Below are 19,035 nucleotides of genomic sequence, written 5' to 3'. Positions count from 1 at the left end.
GTCTCGATCTCCTGGCCTCGTGATCCACCTGCCTCGGCCTCCCAAAGTGCTGGCATTACAGGCATGAGCCACCGTGCCCGGCCTCCTGTTATGTCTTTTTTTTAACACTAGTGACTTCCCTTTTTGCATTTGCTTCAGTTCAGATTGAAAACAGATGAAAAGTAAAGAGTACTGAGATACCAGTTCTTCCTGTATTATACCAACAATTTCTCCTGGAAACTTTTTAAAACTAGAATAGTAATTTGAAATATACACATGCCTCATTTAGCTGCTGGCTGTGAAAGATGTCATATTAGGTAATCCTGAAGTAATATCATTTTTATTCATGCAGTTACTTTTAGATAGTAAATATTAGGCTCACCTAGTTAGTGATTGGTAGAATTCGGGAAAAATAAATACTATTTATTTCAGTGGCAGATATTTTTATGCCATTGTTATAGAGTGGTTTTTGAAAGTTTATATTTTAATAAGAAAATTATTTTGAAATTTACTTGTGATACTAGTTTATCAGCACTGATTTGCTTATATGATATTTTGATTGTTGTCGGCAAGGCTTTAAATCAGACTTAATCTGTAATAGCATTGTAACATGTCATTTCTACTAGGAATATAGTAGCAGAAAATTTGGTACGTCCACCCCTCAATTCCAGAGAAAAAAGCTGCTGTATTATAGTATTTGTAAGTTGGCCACTACTATAAAAACTATATATGTAGAATCATCCTTTGGTAGTAAATTAGCAAAGATATTTTTTAAATTACTGTTAAATTGTTATTTAATGTAGCAGGTTGGTAGAGATGTTTATGCTATTGCCTCTGAGGGATATGATTTTGTTCTTGGGTTTCTTTGTTCTTGGGTAAAAATGTTTGTGATGATAAGAGAGAGTAGATATACAGTTTATGACAGAACTTTTTTAGGATTTTTGCTAAATATGACTTAGTAGAAAGTCATAAAAATGACTTTCCTGAAAATCAGATGAGATTATTTTCCTCATAAATTTGGCTTGCATAGATCTTTTCTACCTGTTTGATCTTTTTTGAATGTCTGCATTAGAAGTATATGCCAAAGGAAATTAACGTGAACTTCACTGAATGCAAAAGAAATCATTCATTTGTGCATTCAACAAATACTTTGTGATTATACTCTTCTGTTTTTTCTTGTTCTTCTCTTATTTGAGCTTTAAAATAATTATGTCATTTATAATCTAGGATTATATTTTCAATGACAATAGCAAAGAATTTCAAAATATGAAAATTCTAAGTGATCATTCAGTACTATCTTAGCAGTAGACAAACTAAAAATATGCTTTGGGCACCAGCAAATAAGTACGCATACCAGGAGAAAGTATACATGTTCTTAAAAAATGTTTTGACATATTAATTTTTAAAATAACATTTTTTATCTTGGAAAAAATAACACTTCTGCATTTGTTTACACTGTTTATATTTTAATATTTGAATATCCAATTACTAGTAGGAGCACTATAGTCTTTTCTGTGAATAAGGCTTTTGAAGTCCTAAGCTAGCCTTCATATGTTGAATCCTGAGAAAATAATTGTTCCAAGTAGCTCAAAGAAATATTGGACCACTCTTTAAATAGCATTATTTTTTACTTTAGTTATTATGTTATGATTGTTGTTTTTTGACCATACATGTTTGTATGTGTGTGTATAAAATAATAGATGTTCAGAGAAAATTTCCTAATGTTCATTAAATAATTATAAAGAAGTAGAATAATGCAGCACTACAGAAATGTCCTTGAGACTCTTTCTGCTTAACTCCTTTCTTCCATAACTGCTATTCTGTCATGCTAATAACTTCCTTGCTTCTCCTTATACTTTTATTATCTGTGTTTCCAGTAAATAAACATCTCTGCACAATATAGTTTAGTTTTTCATGTTATATTAGTATCTTATCATATAAATGGGATTATGCTGTATACATATATATTTTTTGTGGCTTCTTCACGTAACCTTATGATTTTAAGATTCACTTGCTTTTGCACTTAGTTGTCCCTTCATGTTCATAACAAAAGTATGACAGTTTTATGAATGTACATGCTTAGGGCAGTAGAGTTATTAAGAGATTGGAGAGAGAATTCCAAAGACATTCTTTATCTTTGGCAAAATTTTACTTCGTCCCAGCCCTACATTAGAAAGGAGGATCCTATACCTTGTGATTTACTTGCTCTTAGAGTTCAAAATGCAGACTAAAAGAAGAGGTATATACCTATTATATGCTAAGCTTTATGTTGGAAAGTTTTACATTTGCACCCTGATATAATTTCCAGAGCAACAAATTAATGTATTTTGCAAATATTTATTGAAACCTACCATATGCCAGCTAAATGCTAGACATCATAGATAGTGGTGACCTTTGTCTTCACAAAGCTGGTAGTCTGATGGAGGGTAAAGACAAATAGAGAAACAATTATTCTAAGTATGATGATGGTGGACAAAGTGATAGGATAAAAGATGAGACCATCTGTGTATCTAACCTAGTATTGGAAGGAATTGGGGAAGACTTCATAAATGAAGAACTGCCCCTTTTGACTGAAACTGCTATTAAAAGTAAAACTTCAGACACATTAAATTTAAAGTTTAATTGAGCAATGAATGATTTGCAGATCAGGCAGCCTCCAGAATCACAGCAGATTCAGAGAGACTCCAGGGGTGCCTCGTGGTCACAACAAATTTGTAGACAAAAAAAGTAAAGTGACGTACAGAAATCAGAAGTGAGATACAGAAACAGCTGGATTGGTTATAGGTTGGTGTTTAACTTATTTGAACACTCAGCAGTGTATGAATGGTTGAAGTATGGCTGCTGGGGTTGGCCAAGATTCAGCTGTTGTTCCAGGAACATACCCTCAAGTTAGGTTTTCTATCTTGTCTGCCTATTAAGTTAGATTGCAGTTCATCAATAAAGACTCAAATACAGAAGTACAGAATCTTTCTTAAGGCCATATTTAGTTTGCTTTAACACTATGAACTAAGGAAGGAAAGGGAATTGGGAGAATCAATATATAGCATATATAAAAGCCTGAAAGTAGGATAAAATTAAGCTTTTTAAACAAATTAATTTGGTATGGCTGAAGGATAGACTGAGAGGCAGGGAGTTAAAAGAGATGAAAGAGAAGCAGCAAATGGGCCCAGAGAATGCATTTGGACCATTATGTAAGACCTATGGGGAACAATTAAAAGATTTTAAGAAGAGGCATGAAATGATCTGATTTTATATCCAGAGATCACTGTAATGTAGAGAATAGATTGGAATGGCATAAGCCTGTTAGAGAGGCTCTACTTTTAGAGGTTATTTCCATTATCCAGATGAAAGGTGATAATGAAACTGGATTAGTAGCAGTAAAGATGAGAGAAATGGGCCAGGTTGGAAAAATATCTATGAGATAGAGCCAACAGGACTCAGTGACTAGATTGGATTGGTAAGATGAGAACTCATTAAGGATGTCAGCGAGGTTTCTGAATTAAACAGCTGCATAGATAGTGATACAGTTTTTAAAACATTAGAAAATACAAAGCTTTAATAGGAAAACATGATCAATTTAGTTGTTTCACTTGAAGTGTCTGTGGGATATACAAATAAAAGAGTTGACTGTAGAATAATCTAAACCTCAAGAGAAAGATCTGGGGATTAGAGAGGCCTGTGATATAGATAGTATTATTTCTATTTTACAAATAAGTACTGTTGGTTCTGTGGTTCAATTCTGTTGTGGATTTAATAGGCTTTTGTTGACTGATACAATAATTTTAAAATGTATGGGAACTTTCTGTGGTTATTCCTAAGCAATCCACATAGCCATATAAACTTTGGTATGTAATCTTCTTGAAAATTTCCTAATTTTTTTAGGTTTTTGCTGTTCTTTAAAAAAAATATTTAAAGTTTATCCCATTGTAACATAAATGTGGTTGGTAGGGGTAGGTTGGTAAAGCTGTGTGGGGAAACAACCAACAGAGCCGTTTCTGGAAGTAGGAAAACTGAAAGCAGATGTCCTTGTCTCCAGTGTTCTTCTGGCCCCCTATCCACGTCGGAATGGACACTACCTAACCAGAGGATTCCTGGGATTGGGACTGCCCTGTGGATGCCCCAGCCAGCTACAGGACTCAGAACTGATCGGATGTATACTGAGGCTAGAGTGGACAGTTGCCACCAGGTGGTGCCAAATTGCAGCCTGAGCCCAGATGAATTTGAATTGCCCAAGACACCTAACTAGCTAATTGTACAGGCTTGCCTTTATCATTTTAATCTCACAGTAATCCAACCCTTTGTTTTATGTTACTGAATCTTTGGGGATCATAGTTTCTTCATTACGGGAGATTTAACTGTAGTTAGAGCTTGTATCATACTAATCTTCCACACAGTAAAAAATAAATTATAATTTATTTCTTTTGAAATCTTAGAACTTAAAATGGCTAAAGAACGAATTTTAATATTTCCTGTTATAAAACATGAAATTCATAAGTTTACACATTTAGGGTTGTGTGTGCGTGTTTAGGTAAATTAATCTTTTGCTTTGGCCTGAGATGTATGATTGTGTTCATTACTGGTATTTTATCAAAGTGTGCTGTTACAATGAGTTGAAATGGATGAAGTACTTACACTTGCATATTTATGTTTGGTCTCCTTATCTCTCCCCCAATAAACTTTTTTTTTTTTTTTGACGGAGTCTTGCTCTGTCACCCAGGCTGGACTACAGTGATGTGATCTCAGCTCACTGCAAACTCCACCTCCCGGGTGCAAGCGATTCTCCTGTCTCAGCTTCCTGAGTAGCTGGGATCACAAGTGCACGCCACCACGCCCGGCTAATTTTCATATTTTTAGTACGGATGGTGTTTCACCATGTGTTGGCCAGGCTGGTCTCAAATGCCTGACCTCAGGTAGTCTGCCCGCCTCGGCCTCCCAAAGTGCTGTGATTACAGGCATGAGCCACCATGCCCGGCCCCAATAAACATTTTCTAAAGAAACTGAAATGATGATTAGTGAAATGTATTTTGCCTTTAATTTTCTTTCTATACATCGGAGGATGTTAAAAGAATACTTTTTCTTTTATCTTTTTTAATATGGAAAAGGTACATGGAACTTACTCTATCCAATCCTGGTATCTGACCTGCAGTCATTCCAGTAGTTCTTGAAGTTAAAGTATTGAGAGAAAAGAAAGGGAGTAGAAGATATAAAGACTTAAGAAAAGGGCATTTATAAACCAAGAGGGAACTTGGATATTTAGATACATCAAACATACTGTAGTTGAAATTATAATATGTATGTATGCGTTGGTCCAGTTTGTGAATTAGGCTCTTTGTCTTTTCTGTATATTCTAGTTACTTAAAATTCCACTTTGGAGCTGTGGGAAATGAATGAAAGGTACTACAGTGCTGAGATGTATTATATTAATAACTTATTGCTTAGTAGGTATTATGTGACAGAAATGTTATGGACCCTCTTATGCATTTGGAAATAAGACATTATTCCGTGAGTGGGAGTGTATTACGAAAGAGATTTGGATCAAAAGACTGAACTTGATCCTGATTCTACCACTTACTAGCTCAGCGGATAAGTCACTTAATATCCCTGAAGTTTAATTTCTTCTTTTATAAAATGAGCTAATAGGCCAGGCGTGGTGGCTAACACCTGTAACACCAACACATTGGGAGGCTGAGGCAGACGGATTGCTTGAGTCCAGGAGTTTGAGACCAGGCTGGGCAAAATGGCAGAACCCCATCTCTAGTGAAAATACAAAAAAATTAGCCAGGCATGGTGGCACAGGCCTGTAGTCCTACTAAGGAGGTTGAGGTGGGAGGATCACCTGAGCCTGGGAGGTCAAGGTTGCACTCCAGCCTGGGCAACTGAAGTGAGATCCTGTCTCAAAAAATAATAATAGCTACTAATAATACTTCTTAGGGTGGTCCGTGAGGTCTAAATGAGATAATATATGCAAAAAGTACATTATAAATTATAGACATAAATGAGTTATTTTGGTACCTTACGCCTATGTAGAATACTTGAAGAAAATGTTTTTATCTATTATGTTGACAATTTAAGGAAAATCACCATTATATAAAAGTCAACTGATAATATTATGGAATTATTTATCACTAGAAGATACTAATACAAAATACATATTCTTAAGTGTTTATCTCCATAGCATTTAACAAGTTTTCTTAAATGACATAATATAGACGTAGAGGGTCTACATGCCATTCTTTTCTGTCTAAATTTCTGCATAAGATGGCTAGCTTATGTTTCCTAATTAGGTTATGAGATAGTAAGGTAAAGGGAGATAAATTCGGCTGATAAAGTTTTTCCATAAAGTAAAACTACCTTTATTTAAGGTGGTCTTGTTACTGTAAACACAGAAAGCGCTATTGTGAGTGGTGCTATAAAAAAGATAAGATTAGAGGCATTCATTATGCTCTTTGTGCAGTACGGACTCTGGAAACTGAAATAGCTTTACAATTGTTTGAAAGGGGGTAGGCAGTAGAGAAAAAGAGATTGAAAAGATGTTTTTAAGTGCAACAATTAGTATTGCTTTAGTGATTTTATTTTCCTGCCATATCAATAAAAACCATCTTGACCACAATTTATCTTCCAAAAGTACTCAAGAAGAAACTTTAATGATATAAACTTGAAATTTGTGTAGAATCTTAGAGTGATATTAAACAACTTTGAATCTTGAATCTATTTACAAAGGTTCGTTGAGCATATGTAATGTATTACAATGGTGAATTTAACTATAGTTCAGAGGTTCCATTCATCACTTTAAAGGTGTATGTCCTCATTAGTGCTTAAGCACATAAACAAACCTCTTTTGTTCATATCTTACCAGATAGCTCTATAATGTTTTAAGTTCTTCTATGGAAAAATTTAAATAATTACTTTGTCTTTTCAGTTAGATAATTCTTGAAGTATATGGCTCTGCAGACAACTCTCTCAGCATCTTCTCAAATATTTTAAATTCATTTTGATTAGTAGTTATCTTTTATTGTTAACTATATTCTTTACTCCTGTAGATGTTTACAACATGTATTCACTGCTTGGTTAATAATACTTAAAATTTTCAAGCTGTGTAGGGTTCCAGATATGAAGCAAGGTAAGTTCAGGTTGCATAGGAATTTAGATTTACCTTTGTAGTATAGTTCGTTGTGTGGTAGGGGGAGGCTGGTAAAGTAAGATTGGGCCAGATTTTAAAGGTTCTGGTGTCAGTGGAGAATGTCCAGAGGTTTTATAGTAGGACGGAAACATGACTTACTCATTTTTTATAACTACGGTTGCAATGCAGGGTGGATTATAGTTGAAGAAAGCCTAGAAGCAGGGAGATCACGTAGGAGGCTATTGCACAGTTTAGGTGATGAAAATGAGAAATAGAAAGAGAAGGACAGTTGAATTTAAAGAATAGGTAGGAGAATTGGCAAGATCTGGTGATTGACAAGAAGTGAACCTCAGGAATGACTCCAGCTTTTCTACCTCAGTAGTCTCAGAGTGATTGGTGATAAGGCATGGCCATTAGCTCCAGATTGCAGACTTTTGGAGACAGAGTTTCACTCTTGTCGTCCAGGCTGGAGTGCAATGGCACGATCTCAGCTCATTGCAACCTCTGCCTCCCGGGTTCAAGTGATTCTCCTGCCTCAGCCTCCCAAGTAACTGGGATTACAGACGTGCGCCACTACAGCTAATTTTTGTACTTTTAGTAGAGACAGGATTTCGCCATGTTGGTCAGGCTGGTCTGGAACTCCTGACCTCGGGAGTTCACCCACCTCAGCCTCCCAAAGTGCTGGGATTACAGGCATGAGCTACCGCACCTGGCCTAATTTCTGATCTTTTGCCAGATGTGGCAGCCCTGACCAAGCTCAAAAGTGCTTATCTGAGATCACACAGCTTTTTGCTAGAGATGTTTCTCTGCTGTGCCCCAGATTTCACTCCCCTTAGCCCTCACAGTAGTAGAAGGAACCCTAAGATGCTGAAGCCCCTCCAACAGTCTTCTGTGTTTTCACTAGGATGCCATTAAAAATAGTATCACTTTCAGCTGGGCGCGGTGGCTCAAGCCTGTAATCCCAGCACTTTGGCAGGCCAAGACGGGCGGATCACGAGGTCAGGAGATCAAGACCATCCTGGCTAACACGGTGAAACCCTGTCTCTACTAAAAAAAAAAAAAAATACAAAAAATCAGCCGGGCGTTGTGGCGGGCGCCTGTAGTCCCAGTCACTTAGGAGGCTGAGGCAGGAGAATGGCGTAAACCCGGGAGGCAGAGGTTGCAGTGAGCTGAGATCCGGCCACTGCACTCCAGCCCAGGCGACAGAGCAAGACTCTGTCTCAAAAAATAAAATAAAATAAAAATAGTATCACTTTCATTTTATACAATAAAAAATTTTAGGAAACGTTGCTGTAATTATCAACCTTTAAATGAACATTACATTTTAATTTACATTTTCATATTTAGGTAGCATACTAACCATAGCTACTATTTATTGAGTACTTATTATGCATCAAGCATTGTACTCAACACTTCACATACATTGTAGAAAAGAATCAAACACATTTTATGAAGTTTAGGTATTAATATCCCTATTTTACAAGTAAGGAAATTGAGACATCAGCTGTGACTTGTCTGTGATTATTACAAATGTTTTGTTGGTAAAAACTAGATACATTTGACTGCAATGCAGTGCACACTCCCATTTAACTGGTTAGGGCTATGTAAACTGATCAAAGATTTCCTATCAGAACTATAATTTTTGAATGTAATTTACTTAAAATAGAAATTCTGTCTTTTTTATTATTATACTTAAGGTTCCAGAATACATGTGCAGAACATGCAGGTTTGTTACATAGATATACACATGCCATGGTGGTTTGCTGCACCCATCAACCCATCATCTACATTAGATATTTCTCCTAATGCTCTCCCTCCCCTAGCTCTTCACCCCCTGACAGGCCCCAGTGTGTGATGTTTCCCTCCCTGTTTCCATGTGTTCTCATTGTTTGGTTCCCACTTGTAAGTGAGAACATGCAGTGTTTTGGTTTTCTGTTCCTGTGTTAGTTTGCTGAGAACAGTGAAGAAACTCTGTCTTTTAAGAGAATTTGTAAGCCACATTCCATGCTTGAGGGCTGAGTATGGATCATTAGAGCTTTATAAAAGCATTTCTAATTTTATGTACACACACACACACACACACACACACACACGAAGTCTTACTGTTTTGCCCAGGCTGGGTCTTGAACTCCTGAGCTCAGGTGATCCTCCCCCTGACCTCAGCCTCCCAAAGTGCTAGGATTACAGGTGTTAGCCACCATTCCCAGACAAGCATTTATAATTTTTGAAGTTGGCAAAGAGGCCTTTATTTTTCTTTTCTTTTTTAAGTTTATTTTACTTTAAGTTCTGTGACACAAGTGCAGAATGTGTAGGCTTGTTGCATAGATGTACAGGTGCCATGGTGGTTTACAACACCTATCAGTGGGTCATCTAGGTTTTAAGCCCCACATGCATTAGCTATTTGTCCTAATGCTTTCCCTCCCCTTGCCCCCCAACCCCCAATTGGCCCCAGTGTGTGTTGTTCCCCTCCCTGTGTCCGTGTGTTCTCATTGTTCAACTCCCATTTATGAGTGAGAATATGTAGTGTTTGGTTTTCTGTTCCTGTATTAGTTTGCTGAGGATGGTGGTTTCTAGCTTCATATCCATGTCTCTGCAAAGGACATGATCTCGTTCTTTTTTATGGCTGCGTAGTATTCCATGGTGTATATGTACCACATTTTCGTTATCCAGTCTATCATTGATGGGCATTTGGATTGGTTCCATGCCTTTGCTATTGTAAATAGAGCTGCAATAAATATACGTGTCCATGTGTCTTTTTATAGTAGAGTGATTTATATTCCTTTCAGTATATACCCAGTAATGGGATTGCTGGGTCAAGTGGTATTTCTTGTTGTAGATCCTTGAGGAATTGCTACACTGTTTTCCACAATGGCTGAACTAATTTACATTCCCACCAACAGTGTGGAAGCATTCCTGCTTTTCACCAGCATCTGTTGTTTCTTGATTTTTTAATAATCACCATTCTGACTGGTGTGAGATGGTATCATTGTGGTTTTGATTTGCATTTCTCTAATGATCAGTGATGATGAGCTTTTTTTCATGTTTGTTGGCCGCATAAATGTCTTCTTTTGAGAAGTGTCTATTCATATCCACTATCAAGCCTTTGCCCCCCTCCCCAATACTACTCCAACAAAGATGTTTTTACCAAAGCCCCTAAGACCTTCATGTAGCCCAGATCCAGTAGTCATATTCTGTTCTTACTGTTCTTGACCTTACTAGCAGTATGTAACAATTGATCACTCCCTACTCCTGGGAACACATTCTTTAGCTTCCATAATGTCACCCACTATAAATTTTTCTCTTCCTTATTAGCTGTACCTACTCATTCTCTTTGTTGGTTCCTCCTCATCTTCTTGACAACTTTTGCAGCTGCCTCCATGGCATTTCCACTTGGTTATCTATTAATAATATGCATCCTAATATGTTCAGAAGCAAATTTCTGTTCCATTCTACCTCCCAATTCTGCTCCACCTTCAGTCTCACCCAGCTCAATTAAAGACAACTCTATTCTTCCACTTGCCCAGACCAAAAACCTGAAGTCATCTTTTTTCACATTCCATATTCTGTTCATTAGCAAATCCTTTTGGATTTATGATCTCTATCTCATGCATATTACCTTGGTTCAGGTCACCATTATCTCTTGTCTAAAAATTACTGCAGTAGCCTCTTAAGTGGTCCCCAGCTTTCTTCCTTGCCCTCTTCAGTCTCTTAGCACAGTTTTTGTTAAATGATAAGTCAAGTTGGATCACTTCTCTACTCAAATAAAAAGGCTCCCCATCATTAAACTTAGTAAAGCTTTAAATGATTACATTGGCCTGTGATACTACCTGATCAGTATTCAGCTACCCTATCCTCATTTAGGACTTTCTTTTTTTTTTTTTTTTTTTTTTGAGACGGAGTCTCGCTCTGTCACCCAAGCTGGAGTGCACTGGCCAGATCTCAGCTCACTGCAAGCTCCGCCTCCTGGGTTCACACCATTCTCCTGCCTCAGCCTCCCGAGTAGCTGGGACTACAGGCGCCCGCCACCTCGCCCGGCTCGTTTTTTGTATTTTTTAGTAGAGACGGGGTTTCACCGTGTTAGCCAGGATGGTCTCGATCTCCTGACCTTGTGATCCACCCGCCTCGGCCTCCCAAAGTGCTGGGATTACAGGCTTGAGCCACCGCGCCCGGCCTCATTTAGGACTTTCTTCTGGTTACTCGCATAGTCATGCTGGCCTCCTGTTCTTTTACCTGTAGGCGTGCTCCTACCGCAGATCCTTTGTATTCACAGTTTCCACTGCTTAACCATCTACTCCTGATGATACACCTGTTCTTGTGGTCTTTTCTGACTTTGTTCTATGTTGTCTTTGCTTTGTTTTTCCTTAAAGCACTTATAATCTATCAAAATACTACATAGTCATTTACTTTGCAGTTTTTTTCCTACTACAATGTGATCTCCATGAGAGTAGGAGTTTTCATGTATCGTTCAGTCCTGGACTCCCAAGTACCAGTGCCTGGTATGCAGTAAATGCTCAGTATACATAATATTTATTGAATGAAAGAATGAATTGGTACTACTTTTTAGAAATTAGGTGGCTGTAAATGAAAACCTATTCAAAGGTTTATAATGGATTTGATCAGGACTGAGTGTAGTGACAGATATATAGTAGTTTACTCAGTTAACCATCTACCAGATTCATTCTGTTTCATTTTGATATGTTACCTTTTATCCTGTCAGCTGCTTTGTAAACCTTAACACATTAATGGATTTAAGCAAATATTTTGCATTTTTATACATAAATTTTTTATAATTTTTCAACCATAATTTGGATTTGGTGTTTACTTTGTGCCTAAGTTTTCATATCTAGAAACAAACAAACAGAAATCTGCTTGAGCACCAACTGTCTTCAGTCCATTTTATGCTGCTATAACAGGATACCTGAGACTGGGTAATTTATAGTGAACAGAAGTTTATTGGCTCACAGGTCTGGAGGCTGGTAAGTGCAATATCTACGTGCTGGCATCTGGCAAGAGCTTTCTCACTACATGATCACATGGCATAAGGCAAGAAGGTGGGAGACAGAGCTGGGGGAGCCAAACTCACCCTTTTGTAATGGCACCAGTCCCACCCTCATGGCCTAATCACCATTATTAGGTCCTACCTCTTAATACTGTTAGAATGGCAGTTAAATTTCAACTTGAGTTTTGGAAGACACAAACTTTTAAACCAAGGCACCAACTATAATAAAAGGATAGGAAAGTGTAGCATTTTCAGTCAACAATGATCTCAAAAAGTTTCTACTCTTAAAGTGTGTAGCTTCTCCCAAGAAATTTTATTAAATAAGATTTCCACTTTGCTTATTTCATTTTTATGTCCTACTCACTAACTTTTTAGTCATCTATGATAAAGGTAAAACTACCAGTCATTGGATTGAAACAACATAATATACATGCAACCCTTCTATTTTACGCCATCTTAAAATCAAAGGCATCAGATATGGAATTGAGCAGTTTTATGTTGTGTCCAGGAAGACACTGGAGATAGAGACAGTAAATGCAAACACTTTTCCTATAAATAAGCCTGTCATATAAAACAGCCTATTTTAATCCTTTGTTGTTTTAACTAGAAAAATATATTTACTTGTATTAGCCAAAAATATTTTTACATGAAGACAGAAGGAAGAGTTCAGATTGCCTAGTTACACCTGCTGAGCTCTTCTGACAGCCATGGTTTTTTTGTTTGTTTGTTTTTGTTTTTTCACTATTTATGCTTGGTAAATTTTAAGTTCTGAGGCATTAGGGATGTTTATTCAGGCTGAGACGTAATCCTCGCATTGCCAAACTCTGATTTGATACTGTTCAAATTTCAAAGGTTCCTAAAGTTTTTCTCGTGACATTTTTCTTACCACTTTTCAGATATAAATATAGATTTAGCCTATTGGTACTGTGAAATTTGTCATCTAGTAGTAGGAAAATACATTCTACCCTGTTACGAATGTTTTATAATGAGGTTTTCAAGTTTCAGTTGTGAGCTACTGTTGAATAAACTTCTGTGTATTCAATTATCTGCTGCACAAATGGCACTATATTGTGTATGAACTGTGTCTATTTTATTAGAATATTAAAACCTTTTATTTAAGTAAATGATTAAGAACTCTTTAAGTTTCTCATTCGAATGTTACAATTTAAGTAACCATATCTCTTGGTTTGTCTAAGAAAGTACTGATTTATGCCTGTTCTGGCATAATTTTTAATAGCACCCTCTTTTATTCTAAAAAGTGCCCCAGGTTGAAAAATACATTATTTGAACATTCTAGTTATAAAAGTAGGATACTCACTTTCCCTTTGCATTTCACAGAGTATTAAGATTTCTTTTCTTCAGTCTTTCCTCTCAGTATGTCTCCAAAACAACATAGGGTGGATGGGAGAAATACGTATGTGAATATGGGAGATACATAGAGTTGCTAGGAAACAACATGAAAGAATGATGAAAAACACAGTGTTGGAATCTAATGTTAACTTTATACAGGCATTTTAAGGATGATATATTCAGATTTTTGTATTTTGAAACATTTTCTTTGTTATAATTACATTTGATTATACACTTGGTTTGGACTTCTAAAACTTGAGCTTCATTAGCTTATACATGCTGCAGATAGCTTCTATCAATTTTTCAAGTTTCTCTTTTGAAGAACATTTGAATTCCTGTAATTTGTTCCATAATTGTATTTCTGGTATATTTTCTAATGCATTTAACATTTAGAAATGGATTACTTATTAGTTATATGAAAGTTATTGTCTTACCTGCGGAAGGAATACATCTAGCGTTTTATCAAACAGTTTATTTTTTAAAGAGCATGTTACATACGGTGGGCCATAAAAGCTAATGTATAATATATTCACAGTTCTTTCAAGGCTTATTTTGATTTCACATCTATTGGTGCCTTGAGGTGGTCATGTAATATAAATCTAATAGTGTCAGAATTTCTCAAGGAGAAAACATCTGTGAAACAAAGGAAATTTTAAGAGGCAGTGTAGTATGATTCACACCACAGACTCTGGAGCCAAATGGTTTGGGTGCACATTTGGGCTCCGTAGCATACTTCTTGTGTGACTTTAAGCTAATACTTAACCTCTTTGTGTTTTAGTCTTATCATTTGTAAAATGGAGGTAATGATACAACTGCTTTGTGGGATCGTTGTGACAATTAAATGAGTTATGATATGTAAAGTGCTTAGAACAGCTTCTGGCACGTGGTAAACAGTATGCTATTGCTATTATTGTCAGTGGAAAAATACACTTAGTTTATCTCTCTCAGACTTCATATGAAACCTGTGAATTGGTAATATTAAAGGAAGTTTTTGTTATAAGGAATTTTGCTGCTTTTTGCTAAAGAATGCAGGTTATGGACTGGATATGGAAGGTGTGGTACTTGATAAGGAGATTGGGATTCCACAGAAATGTTACCCACAAACACCCGTGAGAGGACCTATTGGTAGAAGCCTCAGCTTCTTCTGGTCCATTCCCCAGTTCATTTCTGTTTTCTCTTTCTGAATTGCTTTACCTATTTGTCCTTCAAGGCCCAACTTACATGTCACTTTTTAAAAATGTTTCACTTTATTCACCTACCTCTCTTACTCCAGTAAAGAGAAATCAGCTCCTCTTTGTGGCCATAGAATTTTGTTAATGGCTTAGCATAGCACTTCACATAGTACCCTCTGATCATACTTCAACATGCCTTAACATAGTACCCTCTGATCATACCTCCTTTCACAAGCCCTGATGTTAGCTTGTTCTAAGTTTTATTTCATTCCCTGTGTCTTGTTTTCATTTCTAATGTCCATTGTTGCAAGAAAGGAAATATCAGGGACTGAAGCGTCTCCATCTACCAGTTGAGCATTCGTGATTCATTAGTCCTGTAAATGTGATCTACTTGTAATTCTGCTGCCAAAATAACATATAGAATAATGAGGCTATATTTGAGAAATGAACATTGAAACCAGTTTGTGGTGATTTACTGACTAAAATATTTAGATCATTTAGAAATGAAAAATATATAAATGTTTAATATAGTTTGAGAATTTTATTCTATCTATAACATTAATTTTTCATGTTTCAGTTCGAGAATAGATTATTTTTGAAGGTTGTTGCAATCAGGATGGCATCAGAAAATAACAATATGTCATTTTTTGACAGCTACTTTAGAATGTACATCCGCTTATATAATAACCCACAAAAGTAGTTTATTTTCTTTTCAATAAGAGTTACCTGTACTCCAACATTTCTAAAGAAACTGTTTTATTTCTGGCTTATAAACTGTTTTACTGACAAATCTCTAATGGTTGACATTTTTAAATTTTTAAATTTGTTGTTAATATTGATGGCAGCAGTGGCCTATCTGGAGCAACTGCTGTAAAGATGCCAGCTGCAGTGGGGCACGCGCGGCCAGTGCTGCATGCTCCACTGAGCCGGCAGGAGCCAGAAACAGGCAGAAACCCAGACCCCTTCGAGTTGGAGAGGCGGGAGCCCTCCCAGGTGCGGCTGCAGCGGCCCAGCCGCAGCTGCGGACCCAGGCATTGCTTCACTCTCGTTGGCCTAGGGAGCCCTCTTCCCCCGCAGGCTCAGAAAGGCCTGTTCCCGCTGCCTGGCCTCTCCCTACTCCCACTGCCCACTGTGATTTCGGAGCAAAGTTGAGGCCAAGCCTGGGAACTGTTGCAGGTGTGCCCGCTCTTGGGGCAGTACTGACACCCCAGCCCTCTGCCACCTCGGCCTCCTCCAGACTTTGGACACTGACAAGCACGGGAGGGAGGCCAGCCAAAGTGGGGGATGAGGGCGGCTTGGTGCAGGCCTGCAGGTGCCCTTTGGCACTCCAGCCCAGGCGCTGGGTTACAGCTGGTTGATGGCAGCAGGAGGCAGGCAGGCTCCTGGACAGAAAGGGGTGGGTCCCCGGTGAAGCCCCACCTCAAGCCAGGGGTGGCCTGGAGCATGGGAGCTGCGCCACCAGTTTCACAGAACAGACTGAGAACTTACGGTACTTTTTTCCCCCGGCCTACCCATTGTCACCTATGTACTTCCTCCCCACTGAAGCCCACAAAAACCTGGGGCTCTGGCAGACGTCTGGACGTCAAAGAGGAGCTACCCACTGTGGGTCCCCTCTCGGTCAGGAGCTGAGCAGACATTGGGATGGCCTGCCTGCAGATAGGAGCTACCCATTCTGGATCTCCTGAGAGCTGTACTGCCGCTCAATAAAGCACCTCTTTGCCTTACTCATGCTCCAGTTGTCTGTGTACCTCATTCTTCCTGGACACAGGACAAGAACTTGGGACCTGCTTAATGGTGGGACTGAAAGAGCCGTAACACAAACAGGGCTGAAACACGCCCCTCACTTGCCACATTGCAACAAGACAAGAAGTGGGAAGGAGAGAAGAGCTGCAGCCCTTTGGGGAGCCCAGACCTAGGAGCTCCCTGAGCAAGGACTCTGACACCTGTTTGGGGCTCTGCAGTTCCTGGCATCTCCAGGCTTCCGGGCACTACTGCATTCCCCGGTGCCAGCAGTGGAAGCAACTTTCAGTATGCCTGTCTGGTCACAGCCTCACAGGGAACCTGGAGCCAGCGCCTGGAGCTGCCTACCCCACTACAGCCTGTGTGCCCGGCTGTGCGCAGTGGTTGAACCCCGCACTCGTTCACTTGCTCACGCACCCCTTGCTGCTCTGCACTTGGCTTGCCCTTGGCAGGTGTGGGATCCCGGCTAGTAGAGCTTAAGCCAAGTACAGCATGTGAGGCCGAGTGGGTGGAACAAGCCCAGTGGGCCTGAGCATAACTCGGACAAAGGCACCACTGGCTACAAAGGTTTCCAGCTGACAAAGCGACACCCCAAGGATCCTGTGACAACATCACCATGCAAAAGACTAGATTGAGTACTGGTACAGCAAGTATAAGTACTGAGCATTTCTATCCAATATTCAGTAGATAAGTTTATTAAAACTTCATGGCTTTCACGACTCCCTACTCACATTCTTTTTTTTTTTTTTTTTTTTTTTTTTTTTTTTTTTTTTTTTTTTTTTTTTGAGGCGGAGTCTCGCTCTGCGCCCAGGCTGGAGTGCAGTGGCCGGATCTCAGCTCACTGCAAGCTCCTCCCGGTTCACGCCATTCTCCTGCCTCATCCAAGTAGCTGGGATACAGCCCGCCATCTCGCCCGGCTAGTTTTTTGTATTTTTTGTAGAGACGGGGTTTCACCATGTTAGCCAGTCTCGATTGCTGACCTCGTGATCCACCCGTCTCGGCTCCCAAAGTGCTGGGATTACAGGCTTGAGCCACCGCGCCCGGCCCCTACTCACATTCTATATGAATAATAAAAAATAATAATTTCCAATCCGGTTTTTCATGAGAATAGTGTGGCATGATGTAAAAAGCCCTGGCTTTGGAGTAAGAAATAACTGGATTCAAATTATGGTCCTCTTAGACTGTGTGACTTGAGGGCTAGGTACATGAGCTCTCTAAACTTCAGTTTACTCAACTATAAAGTAGGTTATAAAATACAACATAAGGGCTTTGTAGGGATTAGGTGAGCAAAATCATTTATATTACATTCTTGTTATTTATGTTGTAACTGCAAGAGAAGGAGATTTTAAAAAAAATAGGTGACTATCTGAAAGAAACTTATTGTTGGTATTTTTCTTGATTCAAAGTTTCATATTGATTAAAAGGCAAACATTTTGATCTTTGGAAGCTCATGGCTAGCTGTGTAATCTCCCAACTAGTCATTGTTATCTTCCAGCTTCCCTTAACTGACACTAAATGTATTTTTTCTATCAATTTCAGTTCCTTCCTACTGTCCTCTCAACTGTTAAATAGATGACTTTTCCAATACCCTAGTCTCGTACTTCCTTGAGCCCTACATAAATATTGACCTTCATCTCAGCTCTACTTAATTTAGCCATACTGATTTTCATACCCTATCTTGTTAGCCACCAAAATTCTGCCACTGAAAAGTTCTGTTCTACCTCCAAATCACCATTCTCAAGTCTTCCATCTTGCTTGTACAACTATTACACTTTGACTTAATCTGTCATATCTTATCAGGACCTCTAATTCTTTGTCCCTTCTGCTTTATCCTGTCTGTCAACCTGTGTTTCCTTCCCTTTCCTTCCTATATAACTGAGACTTCAAGGTTCTTCATTTCAACGATTCTCTTGCTTGTATCCCAAACTGCACTTTTATTTTGATTATCCACAATATATCATTCACTTAAAATATTTTGTGGGACATTTATTAACCTCCCAAAACCTCAGTTTTCTAGTAGATAATATATGAGTAATTACACCTATCTCATTGGCTTCTGGTAAGGAATACATAAATTACATACAAACTGCTTAGCCTATCCTTTGACCCATGCTGAGAAGGGTGGTGTGATATCGAGATAGACCATATTTGCACCTACACTGGTGTATCCTGCTCTTCAAGACAATCAAGCCAGGCAGATTTATATAGTGTACACTTTGGGTCCCCAACTTCTCAGATGGGTCCTTATGATTGTCAGATAGTCCATCTTTAAGAAAGAACATGGATAAATCACACATTTGAAGTAACTGAAATGCATGTTTAAATTTTAGAAATCTCCGAGAAGCAAGGGATAATGCTGTGGCTGAAAAGGAACGAGCAGTGATGGCTGAAAAGGATGCTTTAGAAAAACATGATCAGCTCTTAGACAGGTAAGCATCATGAAAATAGAAATGTTAAAACTCGAACTATTATTGTTTCTGTTACATATTCATCTAGAAAATGTATTTTAAAGAGAATAATTTTCATTTCAATTGAGGTATAATTTATATGCTTTATTTTTTTCAATATGCAATTATTATATATGTTGACAATGAGGTATAGAATAGTTCAGTTACTCCAGAGAGTTTCCTTTTGGCCCTTCAGTCCTTCTTAATCACTACTTCTCAAGAGGCACC

The 19,035-nt window shown here is 38.3% G+C and overlaps 1 protein-coding gene across 3 annotated transcripts in view; it reads left to right on the top strand.

Moving 5' to 3' along the window:
- The window catches only part of PIBF1 (progesterone immunomodulatory binding factor 1), a 240,944-nt gene that overhangs the window by 57,184 nt on the left and 164,725 nt on the right, over positions 1-19,035 (top strand). For all 3 annotated transcript variants that reach the window (XR_004429040.1, XM_033177571.1, XM_033177572.1), the window contains exon 10: positions 18,691-18,789. Coding sequence is in view for 2 of the 3 variants with exons in the window: in XM_033177571.1 (XP_033033462.1) it covers positions 18,691-18,789 (99 nt within the window). In the remaining variant the exon portion in view is untranslated. The remainder of the gene's footprint in view (positions 1-18,690; positions 18,790-19,035) is intronic.

This window comes from Trachypithecus francoisi, unplaced genomic scaffold (genome assembly GCF_009764315.1).
Source record: "Trachypithecus francoisi isolate TF-2019V2 unplaced genomic scaffold, Tfra_2.0 Lachesis_group18, whole genome shotgun sequence".
In the NCBI taxonomy this organism is placed as follows: Eukaryota; Metazoa; Chordata; class Mammalia; order Primates; family Cercopithecidae; genus Trachypithecus; species Trachypithecus francoisi.
Note: the sequence above shows the minus strand (reverse complement) of the source record. Positions and strands in the feature narration are given on the sequence as shown.